General features: G+C 43.0%; 1 protein-coding gene across 1 annotated transcript in view; it reads left to right on the forward strand.

The window, feature by feature from the left end:
* The first annotated feature begins 6194 nt into the window (after positions 1–6194).
* The window catches only part of LOC102692845 (heterogeneous nuclear ribonucleoprotein L-like), a 35347-nt gene continuing 21097 nt past the window's right edge, over positions 6195–20444 (forward strand). The window contains exon 1 of the mRNA XM_006638539.3: positions 6195–6610. Within this exon, the coding sequence (XP_006638602.2) occupies positions 6413–6610 (198 nt within the window). The 5' untranslated portion in view covers positions 6195–6412. The remainder of the gene's footprint in view (positions 6611–20444) is intronic.

Here is a 20444-nt window from a genome sequence, read left to right on the forward strand (position 1 = left end):
TAGCTCATGTATTATTCATAAAATAATTCATTGTCAGGTAATCACCTAACAAGAACTTTTGGGTTTAGAAATAGAGGAGCAAATTCTTAAATAGCAAGCTGGTGAGACTGCTTAAAGTTCGTTGTGATGAAGATGTTGGAAATAATGCACTTTCACTAGGGCATTACTAAAACCAAGGCCTGACTGACTGCAGGAAGAAAAACTAAACCAGCAAGCAATTAGAACTGGTGATTATGGGCCCAGCTGGTACAATGACCATCAGAGAAAGATTTACTCCAGGCCTGGGACTAAGAATCACTGTCCTGCAGCTTATCAGCAGGCATGAGAAAGCAAGAGAGGGAGGGAATGTTGAGACAAGAGGGTTGTAAGTTTCTGACAGTGCACCCTTCTGAAGAAATGGTCAAAAGGTTACTTTCCAACAGGTGTTTTGTATACAGGTTTAATGTGCTGCTATGTATGTACTTAACCATGAGGTCAAATATTTACACATACTGCATTAGTTATACTATTGGTCATTTAAAATCCCAGGGCGTTTCTCGAAAAGAGTAGGGGTGTAACCCCGGCATCCTGGCCAAATTTCCCATTGGCCCTTACCAACCATGGCCTTCTAATAATCCCCCTCTATGAATTGGCTACATTACTCTGCTCTCCTCCCCACTGATAGCTGATGTGTGGTGAGCGTTCTGGCGCACTATGGCTGCCGTCGCATCATCCAGGTGGGGGCTGCACATTGGTGGTGGTGGTGGGGAGACCCCATTACCTGTAAAGCGCTTTGAGTGGAGTGTCCAGAAAAGCGCTATATAAGTGTAAGCAATTATTATTATTATTATTATTATTATTATTATTATTATTATTATTATTATTATTATTATTATTATACTGAAACAATAGCTATAAAAAAGCTCTTTTGTCTAATGACCCATCCTGGCAGTTAAGACCAAAATCTAATCTAATCTAATTAGCCTGTTTCTGAACTAGTTCAGGATCTGTTCAAGATCGGTTCAAGTTATATAAAAGAAAAAAAATATTTTGCAAATGAAGGCATGTAAGTGGCCTTTACAAATCAGAGGTAGGTATTGGTTGATACAAACTGCATGTAAAATCAACATTCACTTGAAGAAAATAATCAAGTTTTACTTTTCTCAGATGAAATACACAGTAATCCACAATGAATTTGTGGTTACTGGATTTTGAGCATCCGGTGTTTTCGATTTCTTTAAACGATAATTCTTGCATGTTGTAATATTTCTTCGGTGTGTGTTTCGACACAGATTTCCTTAAAGACTAAGACTTGTGAAAGTGCCACCCTGAGATTTTTATAGTTTGAGGCCTTCAGCTAAAAAATGAATATACCACTGAGTTCTATGCAAGCAGTCCTTTTATAGATACAAGAGATACACAGCAATAGATCTGGTAGGAATTAAAAGTGAATTGAAATGAAGGTGGAATAAAGATCAATATTCCACTTTTCAATCATTTTGACATCACTTTGCCCTGGGTTAGACACCTGACTGTCTTTACTGATCAGCCTGAGCTCCTACAGTACTTCTCTTGAGTAGCAAAACGCACTTAATTTCATCAAGAGCTCACGGGTCTGTAGCGACTGTTCAGATGAATACTGGGACACTAGTCAGACGTGTAAAAATCAGTTGTTCCACTTCCTTCCTGGTTCACACAAGGGCACATGCAATCTATATCATATACGAGAGTTTTTAAGTTTAAAAATCAGAAGTGCAATGTGGCTAAATAATTGGTTTTGCACACAAGTAGAAAGTCACTGAAGAAATGTGAATCTTTTAAGTCTGTGGGGCTTATGTAGATGTTCATCATATATATCAACTTCTGAATCTCTATTATGATTTTTTTTCTTGAAAAAAGGGACTTGCACTGTTAACCTTGAACAAACTTTGCCAAGTGCGCCGTTTCTTCTGCTGCTTAATGTCCGAAACAGAAATTAGACGGAAATCTTTTTTTTAAGGGATGTCAATGAGTTGTCAGGGGTCAAGCGGTTCACAGGTAGAAAGATACAGGTGGCTTTTGTTGTTGTGCTTAAGTTTTCCACGAACAGATTATCTGTTTGAAATCTTGTGGACATGCAGTTTCCTGAAGATCCGTTGGTGGCTATTTTCATCAGCCTTTATATCTATTTTTTTATCTGATCATGAAATGGGACAGGTAACAACCGTTGACACCGTTTAAAATCTTTTTGCCGCATATTTCTCGTTAATTTGCTGAAGCACTGACTTTGGACCGCATATTTCTATGGGCTGCGCCAAGCACGGATCTCCGATCTCGATCCAGAGGCATTCTGGTTGAGAATGCATTCCCTTCTCCCATTAAAGGAAAGCCCTGCATTATGAACGTACTGTATGCTTCTGTCTTTTAAATGCATGTTGCTCCTTCGATAGACTTTCAATCTGCGCAAGCCTTTACTTTTATAGCTGGCTTATGAAAGCCTTTTAAAGGCAAAAAAAACCGGACAGGATTGAGTAAAACAATTTTGGTAATTTCAGGTTTTATAAATGTAAGTGGCTTAAGTTAAAGAAAACAAAATGTAGTCTTCAGATTCAAACGTTTTTTTTTCCCATTCCTTAATCAGCCTATGAATTTTGCTGTTATTTTCATTCGTGCCCAAATGTAGTCGGTCCCCACTTAAAATGAATGCCGTTTCATCCCAACACAGATCCGGTTAGAGCAGATGAACGGTCATGAATAAGAGGAGGGCTTTTTAATGTTTTTGTTTGGTTGGTTGCTAGGAGCTAATTGATCGGAGGATAGCTTCCGTGGAACAAAGCCAGGGCAGACTACAGTATCGCCTTCTAAACTCGGGGTTGTAGCTTGTTCGAGACACTCGTGACGCTCCCGTGAAATCAAATGTTAAGCAGTTTGTTCTGTTTTAAGAAAGCCTTGGTGCTCTATGACTCTTACGTCAAATCAGTTGAGGAGTCAGGTTTCTCAGAATAAAGCTGGCATATAGCATACAACTGTATACTGTCATTGTCGTGAAGTCCGATCTAATTGTGTTTTATTACATCAAATGTATTCATGTTTTCGTGTTTATGGAGCTTTGTGATTACACTAGGTAAAAATAAAATAGTTGACTAATCATAAAAAGCTCGAATTTTATTGCACATTCAACGGGATGCCTGCAGGACTTAGTTACAAAAGCATAATTAACCCCAAACGTGATAACGTTAGCACGTTAATAGTGAATTGATCGACGCCGTTATCTGTGCTTCATCGCTGAACTGCGGCCGGGAGGAAACTGCAGAAATTCAAGAAGTCGCATCTTGTCATTTGAAAACAGAACGGCTGTAACTCAGTGACTCACAAGACAGACTTCTTCTTTTCGCTTCCACAGCTGAAAGACACTAACAGTTAAAACTGCAAGCGCTGTTTCCACATTAGAATGAGTAGGGTGCAGTATAGGGATTTGTCTGTATATAAATATAGATTCCTTTTGCTTGGAAAATGTGAGATGGCACTCCTAGAAGACAACGCGTAACCGCTCAACCTTCATTGTCTCAGAATAATTAACACAGCAGTTTCGGCTATCTGTTACCTCCTTTACGTCTTTTATCCTTACATTTAAAAAAAAAACTTCTTAAGGGGTCTAAGTACTCTTAAACACATTTTCAGTGTCATCTTCTTTGCGTATTGGCTCTGACTGCTCACGTTGACGCCGCATGGCCAGTCCCTGTGTATACTTACTTCCCTTGAGCGTCTTGTCAGCTGATACACCGAAACACAGCTCAAAGGTCCCAGTTCCAGGGATCACGCGTCCTCCACACTAATTCTGGATATTCTTCCAGTGACTTGACAGGTGTATCGTATCTATACTGATACAAATCTTAAAGTCCACTGATACTGGCAATAACATAGGGACATCAGACGCATGTCTTGGATGTGCCGTACACTGTATGTTCCCCTGCATGTGTCTTGAGACGTACTGTAAAAACTGCAAGTCGGCTGAAGCTGTCCTCGATTCCTGTTTCTATAAAATATTCCTGTCTGACTCATGACAGCACCCCCTCCACCCCCACCTCAAAAAGAAGAGCTGAAAGGAATGCCCATTTCAAACTGGCAGGAACAGAATTTTTTTTTTCCATTCGTGACTTGGATGTCATATAATACTGTTCGCATTTTCCCTTCGTTTTCCAGCTGAGAATCCTGTTTAACCCGTCGGCGCGCCTTTGTCGTGCCAACAGTGCTCTAGCGCCGTGAGGTCACACAAACTAAACAAGGCTGGGCTCGGCAAAGAGGTCATGTTGCAATAATCTAGGAATGGCTGCAGATTAGAAAGACATTAATTGCCGCAATTTAGAAAGACACAACGCTCACGCACTCATGAGACCTGCAGAAAACAAAGAACATTTTGGACTATATAGCACCCACCTTTGAAGGTCCTGGGTGCAGAACTCATCTATTAATCATGTGTTGATTGAACAGTTTGCCTTCCTCGAGTGTTTGTTTTTTTGGTTCATCGCCGTTGTTGGCCACTGCCTGTGTGTTGTTTTGCATTAGCAGTTTGGGCCCGAATGTTAGCGCCTGTTTGAATGGACCGTCAAAAACATAAAGGTGTTTCCCAAGCGTGGGATCAACATTTCTCTTGGTCATCGCGTGAGTTATTCTTCAATCCCAATGCCGAAACCACCCGAGGACAGAGCCTCGGAAAAACCAGGAGACCCAGCTAGAAATATCTCGCATGATCAGAAGCTAGTCCCAAGAACCGCATGCCACAGCTTTGTGATGAATAGGTCGATCTCGGAAAACCCGGGTAAACGGCTCTGTCCTGCCCCACACAACCACTCTAGGATCCCGATCTCGCTCTTGTGTATCGTGCTGTGGTTTTTACAGTCGCTGCACGGAATAAAGTGTGTTATTCTCTTAAAAATCTGGGTTTTGGGGCGGTGCCGGTGAGGGCTTTCTCTGGAAACGTGCTGTAGGATTGTAATATACAGTAATCCTCATGGCACAACACGGCTGCGTGGATAAATCCTTTCAGGTGGAGCTGGGCTCAGCGTGATTATCTGATGTTGCTTCACTTGTGGCACTGACCTGCCATGAATTACGCTCTGCCGCGGTTGTTTATGCAGGGCGCGCTGCACGAAGTGTGAGACTTGAAAAGGCAAAAACAGTCCGTTTGCTTGCTGTGCTCGTGTGATTTTGATTTTACCCTGCTTCTCGGTATGGACAAATACGACTTCCCTTTCTGTTGCCAGGTTTAAGTGGTTCGTTGGCCCAATTCCAAGAAACGACATTGAGACTCCTAATCAGAGACTGAATAATCATTTGGAAGTCTTTCAGGCACAGGTCAGTAATAAGGTTTTTTTTTAAATAAGGTAATAGCATTTGCACGGAGTACAACGGTGAGGAATCAGTATTCACATGCCTTAACTCGGCAAATAAGGGATCGCAGTGTTTTTAAACCTCATCTTCTTTACACACACAAATGTAAACATGTAAGTATAAAAGGAAACAAAAAATGAATTTCAGCAACATTCCCCAAATAATTAACTGCGTGCGCACGACGTCTTGCACTACTGCTACATGAAAATAAAAAAGTGCAAGTCATTTGTATCTAATCTGTCACCATACAAACAGACCTCAAAACTACCCACTCATTCTTCCCTCTCGACAGACAGACCTATCTGATCCGGCAGCTTCTGCGTGCACATTTAAATAAAGCGCTAGTCCCTAATCTAATGGCTTCAAAAGAAAAAAACTGATAAAACAGTGTGTATATTTGTTGATAGAAAAACACAATGGTCGTCTCTGCGCAATGTAGGCTCTGGGTAAATGTCTGAAGAGACGGGAGTCATGCTCTGGGGAGCAATTTAAATCTCTCTCCCAGACGGTTTCCGCCGCTGCAAGGCACTTCAACTGCCAAGGGGTGGTAGTTGGTTTGTGAGACGTGAAGTCCCATCAAAGCGTCTGTTTTTGCCCCTGCATCGTCAACAGCAGCAGTAGTATCTTGCGCGCCTCGCATCTGTCAGACCTCCGCCAGCCTGAACGTCACTGACAGGGAGCCCGTGCTCGTGCCTGCTCAAGGGAGCCTTTCGGACCGGTCGCGTCCCCCCCCCCCTCGCCCGGGAGACAGGCACCCGCCTCGCCCAATCGGCGGCGGGCGCTGGCCGCGGCGAGGGCCCGCCCGGCCAATGAGAAGGCGGCGAGGGCGGGGCCCGGCTGGCAGAACTGCAATGTGAACAAAAGAGGGACGAAGCCGATGAGCAGAGCAGCCTCCGCACTTGGGTGACATTCGGCGTAGGTTGATGCACGGAGCCCGGCGAGCAGCAGAGGCGGTCCAGGCGACAGGTTTCCCAGAGGCGCTTTAGCAACTTTAAATAAAAATAGCCTATCGACGTGCGTGTGTCTGCGCGTCGGTTTTCCCGATCGCCAGCTCGGAGCTGCGATGTCCCTGCTTGAGGAATACGAGAGAGCGCCCAAGCGACTTAAGACGGGAGAGGTGGAGGAGGGCGAGGACCTGGAGGAGGGGGAGGACTCGGGTTCGGGATCCCCGGCTCTGCTAGGAGACGAGGAAGATGCGGCCGGGCCAGGTGCAGAAAAGAGGCCGCACTGGTCATCGGCGAAATACGGGTCCAGTCGGAGGGTGAGTTCGGAACCGGCTCGCCCGGCTCTCCAAATGAGGCTCTCGGGCGGCGTGGCGCGCTGTCAGGCGACATTATGTAACTTTGTGGAAAGTGGCTGAATGACAGCATTGCACGCATACAGACCTGAGCTTGAATGCGAGCTGCGTAGCCCCCTCCAGCTAAGTGGGTTAACTTCATCTCCACTTTGTGTATCGGGACAGAAACCGGCTGCCGTCCGCAGCGGAGTGTGCAAGAGCTGGATGCTGGTCCGGTTCCCTGCTTCGGTTTTTAGGATGAGCAGGTAGTTTAATGAGTGCGGAAAATACAAAGAGCATCAGATACAGGCTAAAAAAAAAATCGTACCACGGAGAGCGCAAAACGTTAGCTTGCTACCTGGCAGGATAATGAAACCAATGCGCAATGCTCAAATATATAAGTATATATCCCAGGGCGACGGTCTGGAGGAGCTGTTTTACGGCGAGCGGACTGGCTGCCGTGAAAGTGCGTCTGATGCTGTACTCAGTCGCATCAGCTTGACATTGATCAGACGATGAACACGGTACTAGCACTGCAACATCCGTGCCACGACTGTACGGTACATCCCCATCGGAGCGACAGGCTATGTGCAGTCGGGGAGATGGAATAAAAAAAAATCAGTTTTTCACTGCTCCATTACTACCGCCGCTCCTAATACTGGGATTGTATCTTGCAGAGTTGGAGCGTACGCGGAGGTTAACGTGTGTTTTATTTAATATTGTATTTCAACCGGAGAGAAGTGGCGTCCTTTACACTAGATCTTACCCAGCGGTGTGGCTTCTGCTCGGGTCAAGAAGAGAAAGCGGCGCAGGGTGGGAAAAAACAACATCCTTTATACACAGCCTACTGGGGTTCTAAACAGGGCTTTAGAAATTTTAGCAAGTAGGGGAATTGTGCGTTATAAAATGTCTTTAGCAATTTGCGTGAGGTTGTGTGCAGTTCATCATCTCCACGGTGAGACTGCAGGAAGTAATAGTTTCACCATGTGCTGCAGAGAGTGAAGTTTGAAGACGGCTCGAATGTATTTTCAATGTCAAGGCGCACTACGCACCTGTGAATGCGTGCGAGGATCTGTTTCAGGAACTGCAAGCGAAGAGATAAACAAAAAAAAAACCCGACAACCCAGAACCCAGTGCGTGGGGAAAGAAAAAAAAATCTCGGTGTAAATTTACGATGCAGTGAAAAGCACGTCATGAGTGATAACACGATTCCAAATAAAAGCTCGCTAGTATTTCAGCGCGGCTTTTGACGTGAGACATTGATCCTTGTGGAAGGCCGCATCATTAAACTGTTTCACCGGGATATTACGACATTTTCCACCTTCTGTTTGTTTTTTAAATCGCTGGCCCTGTTGTTATCTTACATTTCTCCATCAAACGTCGTTATTTTTGAAACCGTATCCCCTGAAAGCGCATAAACCACTTTAAAAAAATCCATGCACATAATGTAATAGCGAGTGTGAAAGGAGTCTCTGAGTGCTCTGATGTTCCCGGACTAGCGAAATTAATAGGAAATGCCGTGATAGCCCAAAATGTATAACAAAACATTGTTATTGGGGTCTATCGACAGGTTTCAATTCTAGCAATGGCAAATTTGCTGCAGTGCCTCTTTGTATTTGTGTAGACTACGGATATATTTAATGTGCACTCATGTAACACTACAAGTAGCCATCTATAGCGGCAAGATGCACAAATTTTGCTGGCATAAAAGGCATTAATTGATTTTGCATTAATTGATTAATTGATTGACGTGTTGCACATTTTCTGCCATTTCTTGACACCTGACATCCATCCATTTTCTAACTGCTTCATCCAATGCAGTCACAGGGGGGCTGCAGTGTAATCCTGGCAAGCCACAGCCGCAAGGCAATGTACACCCTGGGTGCGACACCAGTCCATCACAGGGCAGGCAGCCACAAACACTGACTCACACTCACACCAGGGGCAAGTTTTCCAGGAGCCAATTAACCTACCAAGATGGACTGTTGGAGGAAACCCTTGTGATCAAGAGGGGAACAGAGTCCACACAGACAGAAACCCCAGGTCCATTCTGGAATTGAACCCAGATCTCCAGTGCTGCCAGGCAGTAATGCGCACCGCTGTGCCGCTGTGCCACTCTGAGCCCTGAAATCCCGGTTGAAATAATGCCGTGGTAACCCCCTCGTAAAACGAGCCTCTGATTTCTGTCGTGCTTACATTTGAATTATTCCTTATTGTAACGATTATACCCCCCAACGAGGAGAAAAAAAATGAAATCAATAAATATTAGTTACAGCTATGTCATCCATGTAATTCTCTTTTGAGTTACCCGGTAGCAGGTGGACCATGTGGATGCTTTTGAAAGAAGAAAAATAAATTCTGGGCTTCAGTTCGCTGTTCTGCTATATCAGTCATCCAGTCAGTGTGTCTGTCCTATCTCATAATTAGTTTAAATCCGTTTTGATGGTGCACGATCGCTCTGTACCATCTTAGATTAATTGTGCGCCATAGCTTTAACAGTATTACTTAGAATAGTCCTGCACATTGCTTTTTTACATTTTACAAGCTGGGCAGGACAAATCGTATTCTATAGATCTCCGTTCTGTTGTCACTGAGGGAAAGCTTTGAATCCTCAGCTGTGAGCCCGACAGACCAGCTGCTGTACGGACAATACGGCGCTTTGTCACCTCTATCTTTCTGCAATTCAGTCCAGCTTTGCATACATTAAAAACCAAACCATGACCGCCAACAGGCGCCAGATACCCGGGCGATTTTAATTGCTGCAGGAAGGAGGAAAAAGGAGACAAAGTTTTAGTACAGTATGTGCTGTGATTATGGGGATCTTCTGGTACAAAAACACGATTTGACAAATTTGATCAAAGTGTACGTATCCATCAGCTCCAAACAAAAACCAAGACCAACAGGAGCATGTCCTGCAGGATCATTATTTATGTTCAGTTTGTCTGTTGGCTTTTCAGGGAAAAGAAAGAATATGACATGGTACCATATACGACAATGAATAAATGTACACAATCATCATGGCATGAAAGACTTGGTACTTAAACTCTGTAAAGCCAACATTAATAGGAATAAATCAGTAGAAAAAAGGAAACATTATTTGTGCTGGCTATTTCAGGTCTAAATGTCCTGAGCCATGTTTCGATGTGCTGTTTGACAATCAGCATTTTGCTTTGTGGCCCTACCTCTCCTTTTGTGCTGCGGGCAGATTCAAGCTAGACCCACTTCCAGAACCACAGCTTGTTTTCTCTCAGCAGCCCAGAGCCGTTTGACTGCCTGTGCTCCAGATCTGGACCCTGCAAGGACACATCCTACATGGATATGCCTTCATGCTCGAGCCCAGTGCTTCAGTGTGCCTGCTATAAATAGGAAGAACATTTTTCTAAGAAATTAGGTATTGATTTTCTTTTTTTAATATTGTAGCCTAGAGGGAAGTTCTGAGTCACTGACCCTGGGAAAGCTCCGCTGTATCTGACAGGACTGAAAGTCACTGGATATTTGTTGTGGCTCTTACTCGTGATGCCATTCAGTAGGGACTAGATTGTTGTCTTTTATGTCTTTTAAGAAACAAACAAACACCTTGCTATGTATTTGCAGGTGTAGATGCTTTAATTTAAGTGGCACTCCCACTTGTGTGAGCCCTGCACATCTGTAATTTTGTGTTGCACTGGAATTTCTTATTTTCAGTTATTTTGTTCTGCTTTGTGTTTTAATATTTGTTCACTTTTACCTCCAAGGCTGTGATGAGAGAATTCTACAGAGCACCCGCCAAAGGGTTTAAAATAGCAAAGGAAACTTGAGGTGACATCACCAAAAGCTGAATTCCGTTTAGAGTCCTCTTCCGACCCCAATTTCATTTTCTTATCACGGGCCTGTAAAAGAAGACGGACGATGGTCGGAAACCAGTTAATTTTAAACAGATACTAAAATTAGCACAGAAATGTTTCTAAGGTACTTTCCATGGTTTTGTGCACTATAGGTACGTTGTCAGATCCTTGCTCTGTTTTGTTAGAACTTAAATGCATTTTTTTCAAGCAGCACTTGTGAGGTACTGAGGGCAGCAGGGTTCTTGAATTGTCACTGGAAGGTTTTCGGTACAAATCATAGCTGAGGCACTACTGTTGTGTGGCTTAGCAAGGTAATTCACCGAAACTGGGCCAGTAAAATACAGAAATATGTCTGTCTTACTGTGATAACTGTGAGATGTGTAGCCCCAAGACTCCCTTTACAACATAACATCTCTCTGCAGAAACTTTACAGTTTTATTGTGCCTCTGTGCAGACAATATGACCAAATGTCATTTCTGCATTGCATTGTTCAGCATTCCAGAATGTGTTCTAGCACATTTCTCCACAGCTGTTTGATTTTAAAAGCAAGCAAAAAATTGGAGCTTTGACCTGGAAAGTCACTTTTTGAATTGCAAACCAAAAACACTGGTAGCAGCAAATATCTTGACAGGCACAGACAGTTGAAATTAAGCTGTAAACTTGTTTATGTGTGTTGTAAAAACGTGTATTGGCTCATCAGGTTTACTGTGGTTTTTACAGGAGGAAAAACAATATTAACAGTGCCGGCACAGTATTCTGTAGCAGTGGCTTCTCAGGAACTGACAGACTCAATAAGCAGCTTGACACAGTTCCTGCTACTTTGAATGACACTCAGCCCTTTCTTTCTCTGTAACCTTAAGATGTTTGCTTTTTCAAAGAAAGGTGTTTTTTTTTTCTTTTCTGCTCTTTAAAGTGGATGGTATCTTTGCAGCTAATGTTGGACGTGTAGATTATATCTTTGCTTTTCTAAATGACTTTAGAGCTAGAATACAGAGAACAAAGCCCCAGTGACTTTGAATAAACTATTAAAGTTTTTTTTAGTTATTACCCTCCTCATTTTCTCATTCTTCTGAAGATTTCTTTCCCCCGGTATGTTTATTGTAGCTCGGTAATGTACATGTGTTAAATAAATGCTTGTTGATTTGTTTGTAACACATGCATTTTAGATTGTCTGATTTGTATCTCCTTTATTTTCTCTCTTTATCTCCACTACTGTCTAAATGCGGGTTTAAAATGCGCAATTTATGTTAACGTCTTTTCTAAAGCATTACCAGCTTTGTCAGTGAGCTTGGCTGTCTGCCTGATGTTCCAGCGAAGTAACGTGAATTGGGAATAAAATAAATGCAGTGCCGTGTCACTGTGGAATCATCAGAATTGAGAAGAATTCAAAATGAATGATTTAGCCCCTTTGAAGTTAAGGGTTGTGTTTGGTATTTTGACTTACTCAGCAGAGGATTTGTTATGGGCTGTTGATTTTTAAAATCGTTTTGCATTTGAAGATAGCTAGAAAGCGATGATTTGTTTCACCTTTGGTTTGGCGCCAAAGGGATTTTGATTTCTTTTCATTACGCAATCCGTCTCATATTTGTTTATTAATTCCATGAATAAAAAGGCAAATTATTGAAACATGGCTGGTTTAACGGACATTTTATAAATTGTTTCTCACCCCTTTTGTTTCTGTGTGCTGGAGGACTGGTGGCCAGGGCACAGTAAACAATCTTTCTAGTTTAGAGATGAGCAGAATTCCCTGGTTCAAGGGAATGCATACAGTACAGCTCTTTAGTGAAGTGTGAATATTTTGAACTGCTTTAATTTGTTCGAAGACCTTAAACTAAAAATATTTAGTCAACGGCTTTAGCCAGTCCTTCCACAAGCTATCGGCAATAATTTAGAGAACTGTCTTGATTAATCACTAACCTTTCACAGTACAAAGCACATCGTAATGTGGGCGCTAATGGAGTAAATAATTGCTTTGCAGAACTGTTGCTCTGTGGAAGATGCTTTTTTCTCCAATGACTCGGATGGCTTTGATGAATCTCAAGAGAGGCCCTCTTTGGATCTGGTTACTGTGGCCGATTGCCTTGGGCTTGTTTACTGTGTGGTCCATCCAAGCAGAAGAGAAGACTTTTAGAGCACACAGGTCCTGAAGAAGTGCAGCAAGGCAGTTTTAACAGCCACTCTGGTGGATTTTGTTTGAAAATATATGATGGCAACGGAGGTCTGGTACTGCAAATAGACTATTACACCATTTGAACACAAGTGCCTCTCCTTCCGTTTTGCCCTGCAGTCTAAATGAACTGATGATTCATCCTCTACAGATGTCTCCAAAATCACAGAGGAGAGAAAAGCTTTTAAAATACAATAACAAAGGACAGGATTGGCTTTAGATCCGTTTGTCCCTCCAAAATATATATATTAGTAGGAAGCGGCTTTTCAGAGTGGAAGATGAACACATCTGGAGGGTTATTTTGACATTTCCTCTTTCTTTTAAGTGATAAGGTACTCTTCTGATTTTTTTTTTACATAAATTAGCAGGCCACAGCATATGAAGTGAGCCACTAAGTCAAGAAAAGTCATTGAAATGTAATGAGGCAGCTTCATCATCTGTGATTTAGGAAGCGATTCTTGCCTCCTTGAATGCGGACTTGGCTGCGACAGAGGCCTGTGTTTATGGAGCATTTTGAACTGGCTTAGATGTTAAACGTGCCCCAGGGTTTTTGCGGGCTGGTGTTGCTATGAACTGTTGTGTCTTTTTCCAGAAATATCTTAAGCACGGAAAAAGATAGCACCACTCCCCCAAGTCTGCTGTGTGCGCTCAGAGCATTAGTAATAAGCCCCTTTGGAAATTTGTCCTTACACGTTGTCTAGACTGGATTCGGTCGCAGCTGGGGATCGGAGCTAAAATTCCCCAGTCTTCAGAAGCAGTTCGGCAGTCCGACTTCCTAATTTATGTGTGTGCTTCTGTTGCAGAAGTTTATTATTAGCCAACATTGAAGAGCGAGCACTGTGAGACTGTGTTGGTTAAAGCATAATTGAGCTGTATAGTTTGACTTGATGTTGATGTTGTAGTAGTCTTAACATTGACAAAGTGTGAAACATTTGAAATGTTAAGCGTTAACGTCCTGTCTTTTCCAGATAGTCATAAACACGGCTCCGTCGGGCTGCTAATGAAAACACTTTCTTGGCAGAAGAATTGTTTGAGTGCAAATGGGGCAGGCAGCCTGCTGGATCAAGTGTCACATTTAGGGTGTCCGTTCTAAAAACTTCAGTGCTTCTGACTCGCAGCCCCTGGGTCCCAGGTTTGATTCTGGATTTAGGGGCACTCTGTGTGGAGTTTGCATGTTCTGGGTTTGTCCGCATGGGTTTCCCCCATGATAATTGATATCTCTAAACTGTGATTTTGTGTATGCATGCATGTTCAGTGCCGGTCAGGTATCCTCTCCAGAGTGCAAGCCCACCTTGCACCCGATGCCAGTATCTCAGAGATAGGCTCGTAGATCCCAGGAATGGGAATCATTATTAGAATGGCTTTCTGATAATGGATGGACGGAACAACTGTGGATTTATTAGTGAACAGATTCTCCTGAACATTGAATGTTACAGTCTTTAAAACGTGAGTCATGAGTCAAGTCATGCTCTTAACGTTAGACCTGATTCAGGGTGTCTTACTCTGCCCGACACCTGACTCCACACAGCAGGCGATAGAGCCTTTCGTGTGCTACACTGCGTCTGAGGAACATGTAGCCCAAACAGAGACTCTGCAACCGGTGACATTTTCAAAACCTGTCTTTTGCTGAAGCTTTCAGTGTGTAATTGTGCTGTATTCTTGGTTTCACTAAAAGGGTGCCAGTAGTTATACAGAAGCACTCAGCGCTTGACAGTGGTTGAGTACAGTTTTCGTCCTTTGCCAAATCTGAATATTACATCATTTTTATGGTGCATTGAAAATGCTGTTGACTCTGGGCCTTTTCGGCCTTCTCAGTTCTGTGCCAAGCTCACTGGCTCTTTCCTTTAAAGGAGTCATCAGCGATTGGTGAATCGCACAAAACTACAAAAACAGGACTTGTGCTAATGCTGAGAGAAAGCAAATTGACGTGAAAGTTAGCAGGACGAAATTGAAGTCCTGATGCCAATCGCAAAGTTAGGCTTTTAAAAGTAAAACATTACTTTTAAAAGTAAATCATATATCATAATTTAGTTTTAGGTTTGCTCAATGTAGTATAACTTTGTTAAAAAACACACAGAAAATCTGTGTTTTTTGGGTGCGTTATAGAATGGCAAAGTATTTGTTTTTTTTTAAACTTTACTACTGCTGTTCTGAGTCAGTGACCCAAAACGTAATTGTTTTAAATCAGAACGTGTTTTATTTTTGTATTTGTCTGTTTTCTGTTTACAAGATAGCCCTATTTTTTACTATGTGTTCTGTATTGAATCACCAGTAAGTTAACCTGACAACTGCTTGGAATAAAGCCTTTTGGAAATTAATGCTTGCTGTTCTGTATTATATATGGTAATCATGATAAATCAGGGAGTTGGATTTTAGCACTTTTCATATGTGGATTTTGGTTTTAATTGGTATATATACAGTAGAAGTGAATTATTCTGGCTTTTTAAAATACAATGTTCAGCGTTCTTAAATGTTTATTTTAAAGCGTTTATACATGTATTCCATTAATACACTAGAGTACCCCTGGAGAGTGGTACTGCACAGCCCAGGATAGTGCGGAGATGCAGTTAATTCCTTCAGCAATCTACTGCCTGCTTAAACTGCCCACTGCAGGACTGCTTTAAGTCACGATTTGCAGGCTCAGTCTCAAAGCGTGAGGCATTAATTCTGCAAATTAAAATGGTTTGGATTAACTTCATACCTCGTTTGTTACTGCGTGGGGAATGGGTTTATTAGGATTTTTTCTGTCCTTTTGGTGAAACATTTTTTTTCTCAATAATTTGGTGATGGGTTTGTACATGTATACATTTAATCTGAATTTTAGGGCTTTTCAAATGTGCGTACAGTATATACAGTACAGTACGCTTGTCTTCGGCATGCTGTGTTGCAGGATCCTCAAAATATCGTATATACTGTAGGATTAATCTCTGATCATGTTTTTAGATGCATTTTTAATCTCCAGGCACCTCAAAGTGCTTTGAATACAGGAGGGATCCCATTTACACTAAATCAACACCTGCACGATGCCCAGCAGCTGGTCTGGCACCAGCAGCCCAACACAGGAGCAGATCAGTGGAGATGTTAGAAACTGCTGCAGCTGAATTAAGGGGGAACGATAGATAGATAGGCCAGATTGTGCAGGCCCAGAACACCAGTTACCCCGAAGACCAAAGGTTAACAACAGTGACATGGGATTTTTAATGACCAAATAGTCAGGGTCTCAGGTTAACGTCTCATCGGGGGACAAGATAATATTACTGAGAGACGGTGCAAGATCAACATATTTGAAAAGTGATAATAAGCTTTTTAGGTGCTTTTGCACAGATTGTAAAAAAATATATATTTTAAAATACAAACTTTTTGAAACCACAAAAAGCACTGTCTGACAGGGCGTCCTGCGTTTCGACCTTTAACATGTGAAGCTAAACTACAGTATTTGTGGCAATATATGAAATTTTGTTTTGCAAGGTGGAATGATTTGTGGTTCTGGTTTATAGTGTAGGAAAAGGGAAGGCCAACTAATTTCCACGAAGGAGAAATTGTAGAGTATAGTACTGGACTAGAACTATAATGTGTTTACACTGCTTTGCATGAAAGAAAAGACATTGTCTGAATACATAGTAGTCACAATAGACATAAAAAAAAACTTTTTTGCTTGCTGTAGTACAGGAGTGAAATTTGAGGCAGTTCTGGAGTCATCATTAGAGGCACCTGGGCTGCAGAGCAATGCTACCAAAGAGGTTAAGTAACTGAGAATGCAGAGAGATTCCTGTGTTCCCCATGCTTGTCAATGACTCAGTTCACCTGTCCTGTGACCCATCTCCAGGTAATTCCCACCTTCCCTTAATAAAGTCCTTAATTTGCTAACCAGAGCAACCTCAGACCCGCCTTTCTGTCTCTGCCTCGACTTTGAACTGCTGTGTATGAGCTGGCTCAGTAAGATAATCAAATGATGCTTTTATAACTGTTGTTTAGGCCTGTCTGTTAATGATTTATTTAAAAGCTGTTTTTATTGTATAGATCTCAAGCCATATTGTAGTGTACCTGTGGGGTACAGTAGCTTTCTACAGCATTCCATGTGTTTTTCCTTGGTTTAGAGGAAAACTCTATAGCTGTGCCATGTTTTAGTAGATACTGTATAACATTAGCTCAGTGGGTTCTCTGGGAGAGCAGTCCAGCTTTCTGACGGTCTTGTGTTACGGAACTGTGCGGCGCTGCAGAATTAATGTGGCGTGCTAATGTATTGTCGCACAATGGATAGTTCTGTGTGAAGTGCTCACATGAATTTCAAAGCCTCTTTCCGTATACTTTGTCATAATTGAGTTCAGCATGGGAGAATTAACGAGCAGTGTGCCTAGTGTTTGAGACAATGCCTTGTCTGCCCTGGTCAAGTGTCTGTAACCAAAAACATTTATTATATTGCAAGGAAGTTAAGCAGATCTGTTTAAATTTAAACACTGATAACATGAGGTGGATAATGAATATTACAGGAATCTTGCATGCCGAACTTACTCTAACAATTTCTTATAACAATTGAAAACGACTTATATTGCTTTTGAGGGAGGAAGAGTTTGTTACTGAATTATGTGTAATTGGCAGGACCTCTTCTGCAAAGTACTGTAAGTGCACCCTCGTCGTCGGTGTACTGTGTGCTCTGCCCTTGTGATCTGAGATGACTACAGTGTACTGTACTGTACATTTGCACAACACAAGAAAGTGGGGTTGCTGCTATACAGTTCTGCATTTCAGTATACGGGCAGTATCACGTAATTCTGATCCCTGCTAAGGAGCTCATAATAGAAGAAGACAGAGTGCTGTGGAAAACAAGACAGGCAGGGATTCACCCCCCCCTTGGGTGAAGTCTGAACTCCATTGGAAACCTTGTCTTTAGAAATCAGTTTCATTGTCTCCTGATTTCAAATGGATCTGTCTCTGAGCACTGTTCATTCTTATTTTTTGCCTCCCACTTGACTGTATTGCAGCTGCCTTCCTTCAGGCGGCTTTGTGTTCAGATGTACTTTGCATTGAGTGACTGTGCCCCCCCGCCCAGAGCACCAGTTCTGCGTATTTATGCCGTGTTCCTCTCAACAGCGTCATCCCTGATGGGAAAGGGTCCTCGCTTGCTTTGCGGTGCCCTCGCAGGCAGCTGTGGTCCGCATTTTCACCCGTCCCGTGCAGCTCGTCTCCCAGTCTCACACATCTGGGCCTTGGGGCTTTGTTTTTCGGCCTGCCTCTGCATCACACAGGTGTAAAACACCTCTGGCCTGTTTCTGTAGCGCCGCAGAGGAATGTGCCAGCGATGTCTCGTCTTTGGGGCCATCCGACAGCAGAAGGAAGAACCCCATAAAACCCGGTAGTTAAGATCCTGGATTATTCAAGTGAACCTGAATAACACACGGCTCAGCAAGCTTGATCTGTTTTGTAGCCTAACACTGCAAAGATCTGGGCGTACATGCAAGTCGCTTTGTAGAAAGCCTGATCTGTTTTGTAGCCTAACACTGCAAAGATCTGGGCGTACATGCAAGTCGCTTTGTAGAAAAACAGGTGTAGTGTGATATTCAGCACAGGATCCAGAGGTGCAGAAGTATGCCTGTTCTCGCAGGGTGGAGACTAATTGGTGCAGTTGAGATAGCTGGAGCCCCTGAAGCTAGTTTTGAGCCATTCAGAGAACGTTCCCAAAGGGCTGTTGAGTGTGGGGGCTTTACCCCCAGCTAGAGTCCACAAAATGTGTCCCCCAGGGGATGTGTTTTATCCCCTGTCTGGGGCCATGACACACAGTGCGGCCCGACTCCGGTGCTTCCAAAATTACTGGATTATGGTCAGGCTGGAGGCTGAGCCGTCATGTCTTGTCTTGATGTTTTACATTTCTGTGGTACACGGATCTGCCTGAACCTGATGGCTGTCGAGCACGTTTTAACTGCTCGTGCTGTTTCCATTCTGTACGAGTTCAGCGAGCGTTATCGTATGTAAATCTTTCTCCTTGCAGGCTGGGACATATTCAGAGACTACGAAGATTTTATAGATAAGCCACAGGCTTTCTTGTAAACAGCCAGTAACCGAAAGCTTTACAGTTCACTGCTCCCATGGGGACGATGGTGTAACGGCGGAGAGGGGCAGCTGAGACGTTCAGCGCAGGGTCTGGAGCCTCGTGTTGATATTGCTTCACGGCCCTGTGATTAATGTTTCCATCCTGGGCACAGTCTGATAGAACATAAGATCAATATAATACAGACTTAGTCAAGGGACTTAATGTTTCTTATTTAAAACCAGATTTCATTAGGAATAACAACACCCAAGAATTAAGTGTATCGAAAGGATAATGAAGTGTTGAGTGAAAATTTGGCTTAACCTGCTTGGCTGAGGGCCACCTGGCCAGGGGGTGAGGAGGCTGGGACCCCCTGCAGAATGAGGGGTGACCCAGGGTCAGCTGCAGAGGTGGAGATGGGCTGGAGGTACAGTATGTGAAGGAGAGAAGGGGATAATGCACAGTATTTGTACTGTTTTATTAGAGGAAATGACATCAGGAGGGATTGCAAATTACAGACAGCTGAGTTTAGTTACAAACTATTTAATTTCTGTTATTGTATGAGGAGAATCACTCTCCTCATACAATAACATGAGGGACTTGTAATCAAAACTCTTATAACTAACAACATTTAGGTAAGAATGTTGCAGTCCAAAATATTTTACTAGGTATTGTACATATTTTCTACATTTGCATGAATAAGTTACCTATAAAGATCATTGGATGATGTTGAACTGTATCGAAATCTTAGCGTGACAATGGTAATGAAAGCTGAAGGTAGTACAAAGAACAGTGTTCTGAATGTAATCAGTGTCGCTTTCTTTCTGCCCGAGTTCAACTGAAGCACTGAAGACGTCTTGGACTTGATGGCGTGAGGCCTGTTGGTGTGCACGTGGATGTCACTCTGCGTGTTTTGTGGTTCAGCAACGATGCTCTTAAGGGCCGAGCACAGGAAGTGGTGTGCAATATTAACATGTAGAGTTCCACAAGGAAATCTCAGATGAGAAAAATGCTTCCCAGCTGTTGGTATCGCTACCTTGCTCTTAACTAAATGCGATAGTCAAAGTTGCAAGTATATGTTTTAGGAACAGTTAAAGGTTGAAAAGTAGAAAGCATTTCATCTGTTCAGCCTGCTTCAGTTGTAGTTGCTTTAAGGCATAGAAATAACTTTCCCTCATTCCCTTGCAACTAACGCACACCAACTCAGCTCCTCTCTCCAGCCTCACTGTATGTCTTATTTGTAAATCATTTCAGAGTGGGGCAACATCAAGGCATGAAAGTGGCAAGACAGAGTCCTATGATTCTTTTTGATCAGGTAGACGTTAGCCTGGGGATTGATCATGTGATTTTGCGGCTTTTTATCAATCCTATTCATTCCAGGGTTAACCAGCGTGCATGTTTGATTTTCATGTCGACTTGCGATGTTGATGAGCTTGATTTGGACATGTCTAAGTCAGGCGATCGTGGGGGTGGGGGTGGGGCTGAATCGTATCTCTCCTCGAGGCCAACAAACGGAAATCCACACAAATTAGGGGCCTGGGTTTTCATTCTCGTCCCCATCCTTTGCTGAGTAGAAATTCCCCTGAAATGTATTCCGCTTTTACAGGACGTTGTGCTTAGGTTCCTGAAAGGGGCTGCTGGAAATGAAAACAGAACATCCGAAGACAGAGGTTTTGGTCCCACGGGCTGAAGCCCGAGAAGTACAAAACACCCTGGGACAGGATAGGCTTCCAGTCTCGGCCATCCCTCGCTCTCCCTTCCGTGTCCTGGCTGCATGAGGAGGCCAGCGCCTTCCTCATTTCT

Source organism: Lepisosteus oculatus, chromosome 17 (genome assembly GCF_040954835.1).
Source record: "Lepisosteus oculatus isolate fLepOcu1 chromosome 17, fLepOcu1.hap2, whole genome shotgun sequence".
Classification (NCBI taxonomy): domain Eukaryota; kingdom Metazoa; phylum Chordata; class Actinopteri; order Semionotiformes; family Lepisosteidae; genus Lepisosteus; species Lepisosteus oculatus.